Below are 19105 nucleotides of genomic sequence, written 5' to 3'. Positions count from 1 at the left end.
CAGCTTTACGTGCTGACCGGTTGTGCCCGCGTGGTTAGGGCCTCCCACTTTTTGCACAAGCAGCTCCCCATCACCACCGAGCGGGTCACGACCAGGCGCTGTCTTCAAACTCAGCCCGAGTGCGCCACGTGCACCTCTCCAACCCAGGATGGGAGCTCTTCCACTCCCAAAAGAGCTAGAGGTGCGTCGCGGTTACTCGCTCCACTGTCTCTGCAAGCATATTTTGGGGATGTGTGTGAGAGAGTGCCTACTAAAAGCAGGGGAAGAGGCCGCGGGCACTGGCCCAGGAGCTGCTGCAGCTACGGTCCCGGGTAGAACGGCTGGCTCTGCGCCGAGAGCACCCAGCTCTTCTCGCCCCACCGGGGCTGCAGCCGCGGTGGGGGATTGGCTGCGGACGAGTGGCCCCGCCCCGCTCCCCGCGGGCGTCGGAGGCAGGCGGAGCTCCTAGAGAGGAGGCGCGAAGGCTTGGCGTCTGGGCCGCTGGCTGGACGCACCTGGCCCGGGAGAGGTACGGTTTGTTGGTTCCCGGCCCCGGGCTGCCGGACGGGGAGTAGCGGGCGTCGGGAGGCACTTGAGGAAACTGCACCCCTCATTTTCACTCCATGGTGGTGGGGCGAATGTTCCCCCTCGGACTTTATCGCTTGCTTTCGCCTGGCGGCAGAGCTAATTTTTGGTGGGGTTGGCGGGTGGGAGTGGACCGCAGAGACTGAATCCGTGCAGATGGGGAGCATTTCGTGCAGTACTGCGGGGCACTTTAGGTGAAAAGACGCCTCGGCCATCTTCCTCCCTTTCGAAGCAGTTTAAAAACTTTTTAGCTTAAAAAACTGAAAGCGCTGTTGAGGCTAACGCAGTATGTTCTAAATCCACTCCAAACCGTGGAGACTGAATGGACTCGCAGACTACCTGGTTACGGCCTCCGAGCCTCCAGGACTTCGTTTCTACAGTGGGGTGATAATGACAAGTTCTGAGAATTTCCGTGAGGGTTAAATGAGACTGTGCATTAGCCGTTTAGTTAGCATAGCACCGCAGGCCCTTAAAAGCATCCTTGAAAGATTTATGCTGGGCCCTTGCTTGAAAGTGTTATTGCCTGCCCTGTTCCAGAAGCCCTTAGACTTCCAGGGTTACCAGGAATTTGGGAGTAACACCTGTAGCCTGATTCTGCCTACAAACCTTTCTGGTTTTATTCATCAATACTTCAGCCTTTGAATTATCTTAATCACTGTTAGCTCTATTTAAATTTAGCAGCTACTAGAGCAGTTTCTTTCTACAGCTGGAAACAATTCAAAGCAGAATTACTACATTCTTTTAAAATTTAACGTTTTAATTTTTGTTTCTCCTGAGGTAAAGGAAAAAATTCCTTCAGAATGATTTTGAAAAAACCAAGGCTTTGAAGTCACAGACCTGAATTACCTCAGTATCTTATAACCTTAATCAAATCATCTGATGCCCTTTTGCTTTGACCTTCCCATCAGTAAAATGGGACAATATTACTCTGAAGCATCATAGAAAAGTGCCAATGAAATCTATAAAAATAAGCACAGTGCCATTTATTGAGCTCTTAATTCATGGCAAGTGCTTGAAGATCTCGCTTCACCTTGTGGTCTATGGCATTGGCGTTTATAGCTGATTGACGATGTTGTGTTAATTACTGCTGTACAGCACAGTGGTTCAGTTATACGTATGTACTTTTTTTTTTGAAACATTCTTTTCCATTATAGTTTATTTATTGAGTGGCGTTCCCTGTGCTATACAGTTCAACCTTGTTGATTATCCGTTCTACGTATGAACGCTTACACTTGCTAACCCCGCCCTCCCTGTGTCCATGATTCTGTTTCTGTTTCATAGGTAGGTTCACTTGTGTCATATTTTAGATGCTACGTATTGGTGATACCCTATGGTATTTGTCATTCTCCTTCTGCTTGCTTCATGTTACTCTCCAGTTGTATCCATGTTGTTGCAGATGGCATTATTTCATTCTTTTTAATGGCCGAGTAGTACTCCAGTATATAAATGTACCACATCTTTCTTATCTGTTCGTCTGTCTGTGGACATTTAGGATGTTTCCATGTCTTGGCTATTGTGAATAGTGCTGCTATGAACATAAGGGTGCCTGTATCTTTTTGAATTATAGTTTTGTCTAGATATATGCCCTGGAGTAGGATTTCTGGATCATATAGTAATTCTATTTTTAGTTTTCTGATGAACCTATATATTGTTTTCCACAGTGTCTATACCAGCTTACATTCCCACTGGTGTAGGAGGGTTTCCTTTTCACCACACCATCTCCAGCATTTGTTATTTGTAGACTTTTAAAATTTTATTTTTGTTTTTGACTGCACTGGGTCTTCGTTGCTGGGCATAGTAGACTTCTTCTAGTTGCAGTGAACGGGGGCTAGTCTTCAGTTGTGATGCGTGGGCTTCTCATTGCAGTGGCTTCTCTGGTTGTAGCACTCAGGCTTAGTTGCCCCAGGCAGGTGGGATCTTCCTGGACCAGGGATCAAATCTGTGTCCCCTGCATTGGCAGGTGGATTCTTAACCACTGGACCACCAGGGAAGTCCTGGTTATTTGTAGACTTTTTGATGATGGCCATTCTGACTGGTGTGAGATGGTACCTCGTTGTAGTTTTGATTTGCATTTCTCTAGTAATTAGTGAGGTGGAGCATCTTTTCATGTGCTGGCATAGCATTGTGATTCCTATTTGACAGGGAAGACATGCCCAAGGTCGCTGGGCTGCACTCAGAGCTGCCTCTGTCTAACGCCACTGTGTGGAGGCAGCTGTGGTTTTAAAGTTGCTCCTAGTACCTGTATTTTCTATTTGCTGTCATAACAAATCACCACTTGTTTAGTGGGTTAAACAACACAGCCTACAATTCTGTTCGTCAGAAGCCTGACACATGTGTCACTGGGCTAAAATCAAGGTGTCAAGAGGGCTGTATTCTTTCTGGAAGTCTCCGAGGAGAATCTGTTTTCTTGCCTTTTTCAGCTTCTAGAGGCCACCTGTTTTTTCTGGTTCATGGCCCTCTTCCTCTGTCTTCATAGCCAGCAACAGCAGCTTGGTTCTCATATTGCATTGCTTTAGTCTTGCTTTTCTTGTCATTTCTGTGTATCTGACTATCTTCTCTGCCTCCCTATTCCACTTTTAAGGATTCCTGTGATTACATTAGGCCCTTACAGATAATCGCTGTATTTTGAGGTCAGCTGATTAGTGACTTCAATTCCATCTGCAGCTTTATTTCCCCCTTGCCATGTAATTAAACATATTCATAGGTGTGATATTGCGATTCATAATAAATATATATTTGATTTTCATCTGGTTTCTGTCACTGAGCTTCTGAAATCCTTGAAATTTCCTAAATGAGGAGAGACGGGAAGGTGTCTTTTTGTCATGCTGAGGTGACCTTAGCAAACACCAAGTAACCTAAGGAGCGGGGCTGACTGGTTAGAGGGTCAGAATTTACACTCCTCTCTCCCGCCGCCCCCCATCTCTGGGGAGACAAGAAGGGCTAATCAGTCATGCCTCTGCCAAGAGGCCTTCACAGAAAACCCCAAAGCATGGACTCTGAGAGCTCTGGGTTGGTGAACACAATAGAGCAGATCCTGCAGGATCTGAGGTGGAGCTGATGTAATAATAGAAATTAAGTGCACAATAAGTGTATGTGCTTGAATCATCCTGAAACCACCCCCAGCCTCCCGTCCATGGAAGAAGTGTCTTCTGTGAAACTGGTCGCTGGTGCCAAAAAGGTTAGGGACTGCTGCTGTAGCGATGTGGGGACAGTGGTGCACCTGGAGAGCATGGACACCCTGTGCCCTTGCCCTATACCTCACCCTGTGGACCTCTTCCATCTGCTACTCCTAAATGACACCCTTTTCAAACAAATGGTAATCTGGTAAAGAAGATGTTTCTCTGAGATGTAAGCCACTCTGGCTAATTGATGGGACCCAGGAAGAGGTCGTGGGAACCTCCGGCTCTAACTGGTCAGGCAGAAGCACAGCTGACCACCTGGGTTTGCAGGCGGCTGGCCTCTGAAGGAGTGGGGAGGGAGGTTGGCAGTCCTGTGGTACTGACCCCTGAATCTATGAGATTGATGCTATCTCTGGGTGGATAGTGTCAGAATCGAGTTGAATTTTAGGCCACCCAGCTGGTGTCCGGAGCATCACTTGATGGTGTGAGAAAACTGCTCCCCTAACATCAGAACCCTAACAGGTCCTGGGGATTAGCATGTGGCCCACTTTGCCGGGGGTGGGGACATCATTCTGCCTGCCACAGTACCTGTTTGGCAACGTGGCGGTGACTGACTGGCATTCCTCTAAAACTGTGGCTGGTTGGCTTTGCAGGAGATCCGGTTGGAAAGAAACTGCAGCATGTAAGTTGCTTCCTTTTGCTGATAAACGGGCCTCCTTCCACCCCGCAGCCTTCTCTTCCTCCTCCACCTGCCTTGTCCTGCCCAGAGTTTAGGAGTCAGTCTCAGCATTTCTTGCCTGTTGATTTTGACCGTCATGCTTATGCTCAGTCACTTCAGTCCTGTCCCAACTCTGCAGCCTCACGGACTGTAGCCTGCCAGGCTCCTCTGTCCATGGGGATTTTTCAGACAAGAATACTGGAGTGAGTTGCCATTTCCTTTACCAGGAGATCTTCCTGACTCGGCTCGAACCCACATCTCTTGTGTCTCCTGCATTGCAGGTGGATTCTTTACTGCTGAGCCACTGGGGAATCTGCTTTAACTATTAAGGATTAAAAAAGTCCAGTGGAGGGCTTCCTGGCTTGGAACCCGAGTCTGGAAGGAGAAAGGGAAACCCTCTGTCAGGAAGAGTATGGAGGCTTATGCAAGGCCCTGCTTGTTATGCCCAAACTCCTCTCGTTGGAGTTTGGCCTTGGGAGGTGCAATGCTAAGTCCTGCATTTGACAGGTCCTGCAGCAGCAGTGACTTCCGACCCTCTGCAAAAGTATTTGGGGAGAATGGCGCATTGGAGGAGCAGAAATCTCCAAGTGAGTTAGCCTGGGGGGTGGTGTTTGGTGCTGGGACCCTCAGACTGTAACCTGGATCCCAGTTAATCTACTCAATTTCTGTTCAAGCATGAAACCTGGCACCCGCCTTCTCTGTCCTTGCTCTAGTCAGCCCCCACATTTCTTTTCACATGGTGGACGTGTCCCCCTGCCACCCACCACGCGCGCAGACCCTCAGTCACTGTCTCATTGGCTGCTTCTAACCCCATACTCTAATCCTTGCCTCTTTCCATTTCACTTTCCACCATCTCCAAAGTGACACCGCTCTAAAACATACATGTGTTGATATCAGCTCTCTGATTAAACCCTTTACCACCCCCTCAGCCAGTGGGTTCCCCTGAGACTGCTGTGGGCAGCAGTCAGTGATTTCAGCGGCTGGCCTGGCCTGCCTCTCTTGCCCCTACTTTTTCTGCTCACCCACATGCAGCGTTTGGTCTAGCTATTCCCCACCCCATGCAAACTCCCAAACAAGCCGGGCCTTTCCCTGTGTCCATGTCTTTGCATGTGCTATACCCTCTGCCTGGATTCTCTTCCACCTCCCTCCTGCATTAATCCCCTTCCTTACCTCCTTCAGCTGACTGTTAACTGTGAAACTTCATTAATACCCCATTGAAAGTGCTGGATTCCTGGTGTGCTAATGACTCCCTGCCTCTCCTGCCCCAGAGATTGCACTGCTGCCTTGAATTCAGTGATGTCCAAGGCCAGTGCGTAACTCAGAACCACTTCCATAACACTGACAAGTGTTTGCTGACCCATTGAATGCTATTTAAATATTCTTTGTTCATGGAGGAGTAATGTTTGAAAGGGAATGTATGTGTGTGTTTTAACATTGAGAAAAATGTGTCATTTATCTCATGTTCTAACTGCTCTAACTCCTCCAACCTTACACCTGCCTTTTTTTTCTTTTTTGCTATTTTAGAATTCAAGAAAAGGGAGACAGAGGTGTATGTTGGCAATCTCCCGCTGGACATCTCTGAGGTATGCCTCACTCTGCATACCATGCATATGTGCATGGTTGCCTCTCATCTTCTTTGGCTTCCCTCATATGAACTAAACCTGCCAGTAAGAATTTTACCAGTTTTAAAAGGTATTTTAGAGATGCAAGCAGTCACTAGTTGGTGACTAAGCTGACCAACTCACAGTCAGCTCACAGTTTGCCCTGGGCTCTCCCAGTTTGATCGTGAAGCATCCTGCACCCAGCCATCCGTGTAGACCTCGGTGGGTGGCCACCCTCCTCATTGCTTGGAATGGAGGCCTGCAGTAAGGCCCCTTCCCTTTGGCAAGGGGCCCTTATGAGGGTTCAATTGCCAATCCTTTGATCATAGGGAGCCGTGGGGTCTCAGTCAAAAAAACTATGCTCATTTCACTTTGAAATGAACCAGTTGAGTCAGTTAGCTGTGTGTTCAGAGAGTAGAATATAAACAGCCATATTCGACCCCAGGAATCTTTCTGTCTATCTGGGGAGGCCAGACCACCAAACCTGAAAGAATTATAGAACAACATAAATATTTAAAATTTGTAATAAGTACATTTGAACTACCGATGAAAAGAGAGTGAAAGTGTAATCTCCTGATTTGAGGCATCCCCTGGCTTTTTTTTTTTCTGGAGCATTTAAAAATGTTCACATTATGCAAAATAATGTGCCCAAGGCACTCTCAGCATGCTGAAAAATAAAGCGTGCTCAAACTCAGTCTTAGATGAAGCATGAGAGAAACTGACTTTTGTGGAGTCCCTGCTGCATGTCAGACGTCTTTCAAAAATGTCCTGGTCTCGTGTCTGCTTGCCAGTTAGCTAAACTTAGTCTTCTCTGCCCAAGTCGTACTTTATTCCTTCTACACTGTTACTGTATTTTAATTATCAGATATGCTCCAGGAACTAGGCTAAATCCTTCATTAGTGTGGTTTTATTAAATGCTCATAATAGCTCTGCATGGTGGGTGGTATCCCCATTGAAGATGAGGCAGACGAGGCTCTACTAGGTCCTCCTTAGCCAAGTACACAGACTCAGGGAGTGGTCAGCCAGGAGTTGAGTCCATGTCCACAGCCTGCAAGTACCTAACCACATAATTGATAAGATGTGTAAATAAATCACCATAAAAAGAGATGGACCTATTAGATTTTTATCTGACAAAGAAGAAAATGGTATTGGGGCACAGAGAGTGAAGTAATTCCTTTTGACCCAGTGAGTTAAATCTTGTTGAGTCAAAGTGGATGTGTTGGGGGATGCTTGGAATCCGGGAGAAGGGAGTATTGGGATCAACTCCCCTTCCCCTTGGCAGGCTGGTACAAGCCGTTACTTGACCGTGAGATGAAGGCAGGAGCCCTGCAGAAGTTGGTGCAGTGGTCTGGGGCAGGCGAGGCGCTGAGCGGCTCTGCCTCCTCTCTGCAATGGATCCCGTTTCACGGCCAGGCCCCGGGGGCTTGCTTGGCCATGCTGACCCACACTGTGTTATGGGGCACCTCTGGTCCTTGCCCACTTCACTAGAAAGCAGTAGCGTTCTCCACGGTGGTTCCTTCCAACGTACAAACAGAGACCAGCCTCCTAGGAGAGGAAACCCTTGAGCTAAAGAAGTAGGATTTTAAAAAGAAACGTCTGATTCTGACATTAATACCTGCCTTGTCGAGAACTGTGGAGTGAGTGTCTGAGACTTTTACCTTCTTGCACAACAACAGACTAGCCTGCGGCAGTTTCATGGTTGTTGGTAGAAGATGAAAGTCTTGGATCAGAGATGACAGATGAATTATTACTCATAATGAGAATAGTAGCTAGCATTTTACTTTATTAACATTTCTTTTTTTATTGAGATATAAATCACATACCAAAAAATTCACTGTTTTAAAGCATAAAATTCAGTGGTTTTTAATATATTCACAAGGTTGCACAGCCATCACCATTAATTCCGGAATATTTTCATCACCTTGCAAGTAAATCTCATAATCATTAGCAGCACCGCCTCCTCCTGTCTTCCTCCAGCCCCTGGCAGCCACTAATCTACTTTCTGTCTCTATGGATTTGCCTATTCTAGATATTTTATGTAAATACAGTCATACAGTGTCTTTCTCTTTGCATAATGTTTTCAGGGTTCGTACATTTTATAGCATGTCTCAGTACTTCATTCCTTTTTATGACTACAATATTTATATGGATATATATCATAGTTTGTTTATCCATTTGTTATTGAACATTTGACCTGTTTCCACTTTTTGGCTTTTATGAAAAATCTTACCTGAACATGGGTGTGCAAGCTTCTGTGTAAATGTATGTTCCAGTTGTCTTAGGTATATACCTAGGAGTGAAATTATTGAGTCACGTGATAACTCTGTGCCAAACTGTTTTCCAAAACAGCTGTACCATTTCACATTCATACCAACGATGTGTGAGGATTCCAATTTCTCCACTTCCTGGCCCAAAACTATTTTTGTCTGTCTTTTTGACTCTTGCCATCAGGTAGATGTGAAGTGATATCTCATTGTGGTTTTGATTTGTGTTTTCATAGTAATTAATGAGCATCTTTTCATGTGTTTATTGTCTCTTTGTATATATCTTCTTTGGAGAAATATTTTTTTAATCCTTTACCCAGTTTAAAATCAGCTCATCTTTTTTACTATTGAGTTGTAAGAGTTCTTTATATATTCTGGATACAGGTCTCTTATCAGATACATGATTTGTAAATATTTGCTCCCATCGGTTGTGTTTTATTTTGTCTGTAGTATCCTTTGAAACACAAACGTTCAATTTTGATGCATTCCAATTTTCCATTTTTTTTCTTTGGTTGCTGTAGGTGTCATATCTAAGAATCCATTGCCTAATCCAAGGTCACAGAGATTTACATGTATTCATTCTTCTAAGAGTTTTGTAGTTTTTGCTCTTATATTTAGGTCTGTAATCCTTTTGAAATTTATTCTTGCATGTGGTTTGAAGTTGAGGTCAGTTTCATTCTTTGCATGTGGATATCCAGTTGCCCCAGCATCATTTGCTAAAAAAGATTATTTTTTCCCCACTGAATTATTTTGGCACCCTTGTTGCAAATCCATTGACCATAAATAGAGCAGTTTATTTCTGGAGTCTCATTCTATTGCACTGATCGGTATGTCTATCCTTACGCCAGTCCTGCGCTTGCGTATTTTTGCTTTGTAGTAAGTTTTGAAATTGATCTCACACTCAACTCTTAAGCCCAGTGGTTAGCATTCTCCCCTCACCAGTTTTCTGAAACTGGTCTTGTTGAGTATATGAGTAATCTTCATGATGCCAAATGGATTTAAAATCTTCAGATGCCTCTGTTTCCTTAATTATGATAGATTGGATAACCTCAAAGCCCTCGCACAAGAAAATACTTGGAAATAGAAGCTAAAATATAAGAAATGACACTTTTAACTTTTTATTTTGTATTGGCGTATACAGCTGAGTAGGGGCTTCCCTGGTGGCTCAGCGGTAAAGAATCTGCCTGCAATGCTGCAGACCTGGTTTCCATCTCTGGGTCAGGAAGATCCCTTGGAGGAGGGCATGGCAATCCACTCTGGTACTCTTGCCTAGAGAACCCCATGGACAGAGAAACCTGGCAGTATGCAGTCCTCAGGGTCGCACAGAGTTGGACACGACTGCAGCAGCAGCAGCAAAGCTGATTAACAAACAACATTGTGATAAGTTTCAGGTGAAGAGCGAAGGGACTCAGCCATACATACACATGCACCATTCTCCCCCAAACTCCCCACCCTTCTCAACTGCCACATAACACTGAGCAGATTTCCATGTGCTGTATATGCAGTGGGTCCTTGTTGGTTATCTATTTTAAATATGGCAGCGTGTACGTATCCATCCTAAACCCCTAATTATCCCTTTCCCCATCGTCCCCACCCCCACCCTGACCCTGGCAACCAGAAGTTTGTTGTCTAAGTCTGTAGGCCTCTGTTTTAAGTTCATTTGTATTGTTTCTTTTTAGATTACACATATAAGGGATGTCTTATGATACTTCTCTTTCTCTGTCTGGCTTACAGAGCTGCAGTGAATAGCTCTGTTCACATACAGGGAGCACATATCCTTTCAGATCATGTTTTTCTCCAGATACGTGCCCAGGAGTGGGATTGCAGGGTCACACGGTAGCTCTGTTCTTAGTTTTTTAAGGAACCTCCATGCTGTTCTCTCGGAGAGGCAATGGCACCCCACTCCAGTACTCTTGCCTGGAGAATCTCGTGGATGGAGGAGCCTGGTGGGCTGCAGTCCATGGGGTCGCTAAGAGTCCGACACGACTGAGCAACTTCACTTTCACTTTTCACTTTCATGCATTGGAGAAGGAAATGGCAACCCACTCCAGTGTTCTTGCCTGGAGAATCCCGGGGACGGCAGAGCCTGGTGAGCTGCCATCTGTGGGGTCACACAGAGTCGGACACGACTGAAGTGACTTAGCAGCAGCAGCAGCATACTGTACTATATAGTGGCTGTAACAGTTTACATTCCAACCAATGGTGTAGAAGGGTTCCTTTCTCTCCATACCTACCAGCATTTATTGTTTGTGGATTTTTTGATGATAGACTTTCTGTCTGGTGTGAAGTGATATCTTGTCCGACTGTTTGTGACCCCATGGACTGTAGCCCTACCAGGGTCTTCTGTCCATGGAATTCTCCAAGCAAGAATACTGGAATGGGTAGCCACTCCCTTCTCCAGGGGATCTTCCCAACCCAGGGATCGAACCTGGATCTCCTGCATTGAAGGTGGATTTTTTTTTTTACCATCTGAGCCACCAGGAAAGCCCCAATAATTAGTGATGTTGAATATCTTTTTATGTGCCTCTTGAAAAATGCCACTTTAAAATACATAGCTGACTCCTAAGAAAGTAAGGAAAATTAAGAGGGCCCAAGATAAGCAATAACTTGAAAACTAGGAGGATCTGGTCAATTCCCTAGGGTCTGTGCCTACCTCAAAACCTAAAGATTGGATTGGATTATAGCAGCCATGTCAGGGTAGGAGATGACTCTCGGGGCCTATGTGAGGAGGGACATGGTAGTTGACATCCCTGCAAAAGCAGGATGGTTGAAGGGCTGGCCCCGTGAGCCACAAAACTTATTGGCCCAGGGTGGTGTTGAGAAAGTTAATCTGACTTGGCCAGGATCTGGGGCTGGTAGGGTAAACAGTCTCCCTAAGAATATATAACAGTAGGCCTGATTTCATGTGAATTGTGGTTTAAATTCATATTACTTACATAGTCTGGGAACCTTCAAGCTAAAATTTAACTTTTGATGAAGTTAAAAGCCCAGATCACAGAAAAACATTTAAACTGTGAGTGGAAGGAAACGTCCAAAATCTGAGAAAGAGTATCTACAGAAAATACACAGAAAACATTGTCACTTGGGAAACAGGCATTTTAAAATCAAGAACAAGACGCTAGTGCCCCTATCATTTCTGTTTAACATTTTATGCAATCTCTTAGCTAGAGCAAGTGAGAAAATAAAGTGAGAGGTGTAAGAATTGGAAAGGAAAAAACAAAATCATTATTTGCAGATGATTGTCTAAGTTGAAGCTCAGAAGACTCTTGGATATGTTAGAATTATTGATAGTTAAGGTGGTTGAATATAAGATAAATATACAAAAGTCAATTGTATTTCTATACAGAGGGGAAAAAAATGCAAAGAGCTAGAAATTAATAAAAGTTGTGCAAGACATAGATACAGAAAATTAGGCTTTACTGAAAGACATTAAGGAAGGTTTCAACAAAGAGATGGATAAGAAGAGTCAGTTTTATGATCCTTAAATTGGTATATAGATTCAATACCATTGTGATCAAAATACCCAAAGGATTTTCAAAGAGCCTGACAAACTGATTCTAAAATTTACGTGAAACAGAACATGTCCCATGAATAAATGCACCTTTTTTGAAGAGGAAGAATAAGGAGACAGGAGAGTGAATTTTCCACTGTAATGATGACCTTGATGTGGATGCCTTGCTAATTGCCAACATATGAACCATAAAAAGGCCAGAAATATACCTACATGTATATGAAAACTTGGTGTGTATAATCAGGTGGCATTGCAGATGAGTTGGGAAAGAAGGGACTATTCAGTAAACTGGTTCTGAGATGTTTATTTATCCATACAAGAAAAATGAAATTGGACCTTTACATTGTAACATTCACTGAATGGATTCTAGATGGATTAAGGACTTAACAATGTATAGCAAATGCAATACTTAGGGACACAACCTTGATAGCTTTCCCTTTGAGATCAGGAACAAGATATAAATACCGGCTATTGCTATTCTGTCAGCATTGTACTGGTGGTCCTGGTCAGTGCAGCAGGCAAGGAGAAAGAAAGACACGAGAATGGGAAAGGCGGAGATAAGTGTCATTAAGTGCAGGGGATATGATGGTGGTAGTAGACAGTCAGGACCAGTTATCTGTATTCCCAGCTTGTACCTTGCCCATGAACCCTGAACTTGTCGATTTAGTTGCCTAGTCCTTATCTCTACTTGGGCAACTCATAGGCATTTCAGACTTAATGTGTCCAGCCTGCTCCTCCCACGGTCTTCCTCATCTCAGTAAATGGCCCAAAACCTGGGAAATATTCTTGTTTCATATCTCACATGTTTTTCACACTTCACATTCAATCTGTCAGCGGGTATAAAAATACACCTAGAATCAAACAGTCTTTTGCATCAGAAGGGAGGAAGAGAATGGAATAGCTCTTTAAATTTGCCAAAATAAACAGTGGAAAGATAAAAAGGGAATAAAGATGGTGACCTCTGGGGGAGGGAAGGAAAAATGATAGAAGGGAGATAGAGGCACAATTTATTTTATTTATGTATTTAAAATTTTTTTAATTGATTTTTATTGGAGTTACTGTTTTATTGGAGTTTATTGTGTTAGTTTCTGCTGTACAGCAAAGTGCATCAGCTCTATGTGTACATGTATCCCCTCTTTTTGGAGGGACAGTTTATGAATTTACCTTGTGTTATTGTTTTGACTTTAAAATATATGAATGTTTTTATATATAAGAGAATCAAAGTGATCTATTAAAAAAGCACTCCCTAAAAACTGAAAACAAACTAGTGATATAATTAGTTTGGTGTCAGAGAATAGAATTATTCAAATTGAATAAGACCGGGAACAAACTAGTGATATAATTAGTGGTGTCAGAGAATACAGTTATTCAAATTGACCTTAGAATATGATATTTTGACTGTGTATCCTCAGTAGGATATATTACAAACATAAAAAGAACTGCAAGGAAGTCTTAAACTTTGCTCAGTAATTTTGCTGTCTGCAGTAATCCTGGTATTATTTGAACCTGTTATATATTTAAAGTAGGATATAATAACTAGTATTGTTAGGAATAAAGATTTTCAGCATAAGATAAATAAAAACCATCTGTAGCTCTATAGGAATTAGAATCCATGATTACAATGATTATTTTCCCTTTCAAAGACGCGTATCTCCTAACTCTGCTGGTTGAAAGACCTTGGTGCTCTTAACAACCCAGTGGCAATAAGATCCTAGATTGCTCACTTTAAATACCATTCCCCACTGAAAGGAGCTATACCTTCTTAGGGTCCAGGTTTGGAGCTGTTATGTGCCAGAAAGCTAGAAACCTCTCAAAGGCTATTAGGGTTTGATTGAAGGGAAGGGAGAAGTTGTAATTAGAGGTGAGATACTTTTTCCTTGGAGCTATGTGCTGGAATGTTTACAGATGTAGTGATGAGGTGATGAGATTTATTTCAGAATAGCCTAATGGTAGGGAGAGGTATAGATGAAATCAGAGTGTCCCTGAGTTAAGAATTTTTTTTTCCGGGCAAGGCTTTCCTGGGGACTCGTGCTATAGCACGAAGGAGTGAAAACAGGGAACAGGTGCCCTTATTTGCTCCCTTTTTTTTGAATTGAGGCTGACAGGTATATAGGAATTTGTTATACTGTTTTCTATACATGTTTAAAAAGTTGGCTTAAAGCTCAACATTCAGAAAACGAAGATCATGGCATCTGGTCCCATCACTTCGTGGGAAATAGATGGGGAAACAGTGGAAACAATGTCAGACTTTATTTTTGGGGGCTCCAAAATCACTGCAGATGGTGATTGCAGCCATGAAATTAAAAGACGCTTACTCCATGGAAGGAAAGTTAGGATTAACCTAGATATATTCAAAAGCAGAGACATTACTTTGCCAACAAAGGTCCGTCTAGTTAAGGCTATGGTTTTTCCAGTAGTCATGTATGGATGTGAAAGTTGGACTATGAAGAAAGCTAAGCGCTGAAGAATTGATGCCTTTGAAGTGTGGTGTTGGAGAAGACTCTTGAGAGTCCCTTGGACTGCAAGGAGATCCAACCAGTCCATTCTGAAGGAGATCAGCCCTGGGATTTCTTTGGAAGGAATGATGCTAAAGCTGAAACTCCAGTACTTTGGCCGCCTCATGCGAAGAGTTGACTCATTGGAAAAGACTCTGATGCTGGGAGGGATTGGGGGCAGGAGGAGAAGGGGATGACAGAAGATGAGATGGCTGGATGGCATCACTGACTCGATGGACGTGAGTCTCAGTGAACTCCGGGAGTTGGTGATGGACAGGGAGGCCTGGCATGCTGCGATTCATGGGGTCTCAAAGAGTCAGACACGACTGAGTGACTGAACTGAACTGATACATGTTTAAAAGTTTCCAAATAGAAAGACATAAGAACAAGCAAAAAGAGGGTCCCGTGGGCCAAAAATGGGACGATTCATGTTTCGAAAATACTAATGACTACCTTTGATTAGAACTTACTAGTGATAAAAAGCAAGGATTAGAACTTACTAGTGATAAAAAGCAATGAAAGTGATACCTAAAGAAATAATACATAAACTCACTGGACACATTGAAGATAGCAAGAAATAGTTCAGTAATATAAAACTTGGTAATTAAAGGAAAAGGTTAAGTGTTTATCTTGCTTTTCTAACACCAGTGCCATTTCAGGGCAAATGACTAACACTAGTGAATGAGAGAAAGTTCTTTCCAGAGGAGCTCTAGCTCATCAATGTAGAGGAAACGATTGAAAATCATCGTTTTGCAAACCATAATACCTGTTTCAGACGGGAGTTATCAGAGCATGGTAGATTCATTAGATAAAATATTGATGGGCAGTTTTATAATGAAAGGATCAGGCTGTTACTGTCTGAATTTGTGTTTTGTTTGTTTTTGTCTGAGCCTTGCAGCATGTGGGATCATAGTTTCCTAAGCAGGGATTGACCCCTTGACCCTGCAGTGAAAGTGTGGAGTCTTAACCACTGGATTGCCAGGGAAGTCCCTGTCTGATTTATTGATTAATTTAGCGTCACCTAAAGTGAGACAACCAGGTGTAAGTCTCCTAAAATGATGTCATATTAGTGAAGAAGATCTCACACCATCTGTAAAGTATTCTAGCCAAAAATGTAAATAATAACCTATATGTGAAAGCTCCATGGCTAACTTCTAGTCTAAAGGAAACGGGGGTGGGGATAGAAGATCAAGTTAAACGCTTACAATAAGGAAGCAGTACTCTTGTCTACAGAACAGCTGACCTGGTCTATATTACACGTCAAAGTCATGGAAAAATTAAAGCAGGGAGATCTGATATAAAGATGTTTAGAGGAGACCTAAGAGAAATGATGACCAAACAGAATAAGTAGACCTTGTTCTGACCCTGACTGCGACAAAACAGTCGTTAAAAGATATTTTTGAGACAGTCGATGACATTTGTCTGTTAGTTGTTTGTAGTTTGATAAGTCACCTCTCTGACTTAATATGTCTGCTTAATACCGTTGAACTCACCATGCACATTTCTCATTGATTTTAATATACGATCAGTCCCAGGAGGGACTTCCCTACTGGTCCAGTGGCTAAGACTCCACACTCCCAGTGCAGGGGGACTGGGTTCAATCTCTGGTCAGGGAACTAATCCCACATGTTCCAAATAAGACTTCTCATGCTGCAAGGAAAATCAAAGATCCTGTGTGCTGCAACTTAGACCTGGTGCACCCAAATTAATAAATAAATAACAGGTGGAAACCTAGAGCCTATTATACAGAGTGAAGTAAGTCAGAAAAACAAACATTATATACTTGCACATATATGTGGAATCTAGAAAGATGGTACTGTTGAAATTATTTTCAGGGCAGCAATGGAGACGCAGAACAGACTTATGGACACAGGGGCAGGGCAGAGGGCAGAGGAAGGAGAGGGTGGGATGTATGGAGAGAGAAGCATGGAAGTGTACATGACCGTATATAAAACAGATAGCCAGTGGGAATTTGCTGTATGACTCAGGGAACTCAAACCAGGGCTCTGTAACCATCTAGAGGGGTGGGATGGGGAGGGAGGTTCAGAAGGAGGGGGCATATGTTTACCTATGGCTGATTCATGTTGATTTGTGGCAGAAACCAACACAATTCTGTAAAGCAATTATCCTTCAGTTAAAAATAAATAAATTTAAAATTAAAAAAAAAAAAGAGATCAGCCCCAGGAGGGGAGAGCCTTTGGGTACCTTGTTCATGGCACGAAAGACATTTTCTAGCACAGAGTAGGCACTTAATAATCATTTGTTGAATGAATTAGAGGGAAATGGACAGTGAGTACAGACAAGTTTTTCAAGGATTTTTGTAACAAAGAAGGATAGGAAGCGGGGTGGGAGCAGGAGGGGGTTGTAAGGTCAAAGGTGTTACTTACGTGTCTTTAAGTATTTAGATGGTAAATATTAGAGCTCATTTGTATGCCCACCCAGTGGGGAGGGTAGTTAATGCAGGAAAAAGGGGAGATCGTTTAGTATGAAAGACCTTGAGAAGGTTAAGAGGGGTTGTCTGGAGCAAGGACGGGCCTTCTATGTAGAGGGGGGCACACGGGTACAGGGAGGTTGACTGATGTCGTGGCAGGGGCTGGGTGTTCCTTTTGATTGCTTGTCTCTCCTCAGCAAAGAATCGGGGTTATCTGCTGAGTAGAAAGAGGGCAGGGAAGGTCTGAGTGGAAGTAGACTGCAGTAGTTTTGTTGGGGAGGCTGGCAGTTGATGATTAGGAATATGTAGTAGGAATGCCAGAAGCACTGAACCAGGAAATGACCCGCAGTCAGTGATCAACCACAGTGGAAAGAGGAAGGCAGGGGCCGGTGGGGCGGGGCAGGGTGGGGCGGAACGGATGGCCAGAGAGTCAGGATAGGGTCGGGAGTTTGCGGGGCGGTGGGAAAGTGGCAGAGTTTGAAGGATCACAGACCCAGAGAATAGAGCTGGGGAGCTAGAGGTGTGAGAAGGAAGGTGGTTGGAGAGCAGGGACTCGAAGTTGCCGTCTGGAGGTGGGCGGTCCTTGGTAATAGTGGGGTCCAGGGTGTGTCCTGGGAGGAAGGGAGCTCAGGTGACGGGGATACCCCACTTTCTCTCCTCTGTGTGTTTTCTCTTCTCTATGACTTTTATCATTTCATACATTTTTTTAAAAATGTATCTGTGTTGGCACATACATGCGATGCCAATAAACATTCAGATGCTTAGCTTGGATCATAAGAAAGTGCTGGTACTTGACCAGTTTTTATCTGCAGAAATGTCAAATCACATGGCTCAAGTTAAATGTTTCCCAGTTTTTGCCACTTTCTTTTCTTCCTTTATTTTTGACTGTGCTGGGTCTTTGTTGCTTCGCACGGGCCTTCTCTAGTTGCATGGAGCGGGGGCTACTCTCTAGTTTTGATGTGCAGGCTTCTCATGGTGATGGCTTCTCTTGTTCTTGAGCATAAGCTCTAGGTGCTCAGGCTTCAGTAGTCGCAGCTCCTGGTCTCTAGAGCAAGGGCTCAGTAGTTGTGGCAGATGGGCTTGCTCCATGGCATACAGGGTCTTCCCCAACCAGGGATCGAACCCGTGTCCCTGGCATTGGGAGGCAGATTCCTATCCACCATGCCACTGGGAAAGTCCTTTTTCCACTTTAAACAGAGCTTCAGTGCACTGGCATGTCTACATGCGTGTCTCTAGGACCTCACCTGGGTGTGGGGCCAGAGCCACACGGTGCACACGGCTGGGCCAGGAGGGGAGAGAGGCCCCCACTCCTGCCAGCAGCATCAGCAGCAGAATTCCTTTATCCTTACCAACACCAGCTTGGTGTTGTCCTGCTGCTAAATCACTGCTGTCCAGGGGATATGGAATCATTTAGCATGCAGGTAACTGCCATAACCTTCTGCCTGTCTGGCACGAAGTCAGTGGCCCATAAATGCTCGTGCCATAATTATTGGCAAGCTACAGTAGATGTTTTTTTGTAATGATTGATTGAAAGGAGTGTATTAATAAGTGAAATAGGTTATGAAGCAGAGGATACTGTATGATCCCTTAGTCTCTATGTACAGTACTCATGTTTTGGTGGTAAGATTATGGGTGATATCTCTATTTTGCTTATCTGTATTTTCAAACTTTTCTATAATAAACATCTAATGCTTTGGTAATTAAAATATCCTAATAACTAATTTTAGTTATTTAAAATGATACGTAAAAGATACCCTAAGGGATATGAGGCAATTTTAAAGTATTAAGCTTCCTGTCAAATATATAGTAAAAAAAATTTTTAAATAAACAAACTGAACTATTAAGGGGCAGAAAAATGTCATAGGTTATGCCTTTAGGTTTTCGTAGTTCCTTATGCTAACTATCAATAAGAACAACACCTGCTGCTAAGATGACCTCACTGATAGCACTGATTGATGAACCACGGATGGAAAGAAGTCAGCAGTTTCTTTTGTGTGTGTGTGGTAGTGGTGGTTCTTCTCTCTTCTTACACTCGAGCACATTTTCTGAAAATGAGCGCTTCCTAAATCAGTTTGATACCAGGGAATAGTAGTTTTTGACCTTGGCTGCATATTGCCATCATCTTTTAAAAAATATTGCTAAAAATACTGCTTTAATCTCAACTTCGGAGATTCTGATTTTGTTTACCTGGGGTGGGCCAGGCATCACTCTGGTAGGTAGTTTTTTTTTTTTTTTTTAAAGTGACTTTCCAGCTGAATCTTATGTGCAATCAGAATTGAGGATCATTGCTGTAGGAGAAGGGTTTGCCAAGTTTTCTGTGAAGGGTCAGATGCGTGCATGCTAAACCATTTCAGTTGTGTTTGATTCTGTGTGACCCCGTGGACTGTAGCCCACCAGGCTCC

General features: G+C 43.5%; 1 protein-coding gene across 3 annotated transcripts in view; it reads left to right on the top strand.

Annotated features, from left to right (window-relative positions):
* The first annotated feature begins 20 nt into the window (after positions 1 to 20).
* TDRD10 (tudor domain containing 10) overlaps positions 21 to 19105 on the top strand; it is a 51964-nt gene continuing 32879 nt past the window's right edge. The window contains exons 1-4 of one of the 3 annotated variants that reach the window (XM_027532081.1): positions 21 to 181; positions 4337 to 4365; positions 4909 to 4988; positions 5926 to 5984. In XM_027532081.1, coding sequence (XP_027387882.1) covers positions 149 to 181; positions 4337 to 4365; positions 4909 to 4988; positions 5926 to 5984 — 201 coding nt within the window. In that variant the 5' untranslated portion in view covers positions 21 to 148. Of the gene's footprint in view, positions 182 to 436; positions 509 to 4336; positions 4366 to 4643; positions 4989 to 5925; positions 5985 to 19105 lie in introns of those variants that run through there. The other 2 variants (XM_027532091.1, XM_027532071.1) reach the window with 2 other exon arrangements.

This window comes from Bos indicus x Bos taurus, chromosome 3 (genome assembly GCF_003369695.1).
Source record: "Bos indicus x Bos taurus breed Angus x Brahman F1 hybrid chromosome 3, Bos_hybrid_MaternalHap_v2.0, whole genome shotgun sequence".
Taxonomy (NCBI): domain Eukaryota; kingdom Metazoa; phylum Chordata; class Mammalia; order Artiodactyla; family Bovidae; genus Bos; species Bos indicus x Bos taurus.
The sequence above is the reverse complement of the archived record's forward strand: the minus strand, read 5'-3'. Positions and strand labels throughout refer to the sequence as shown.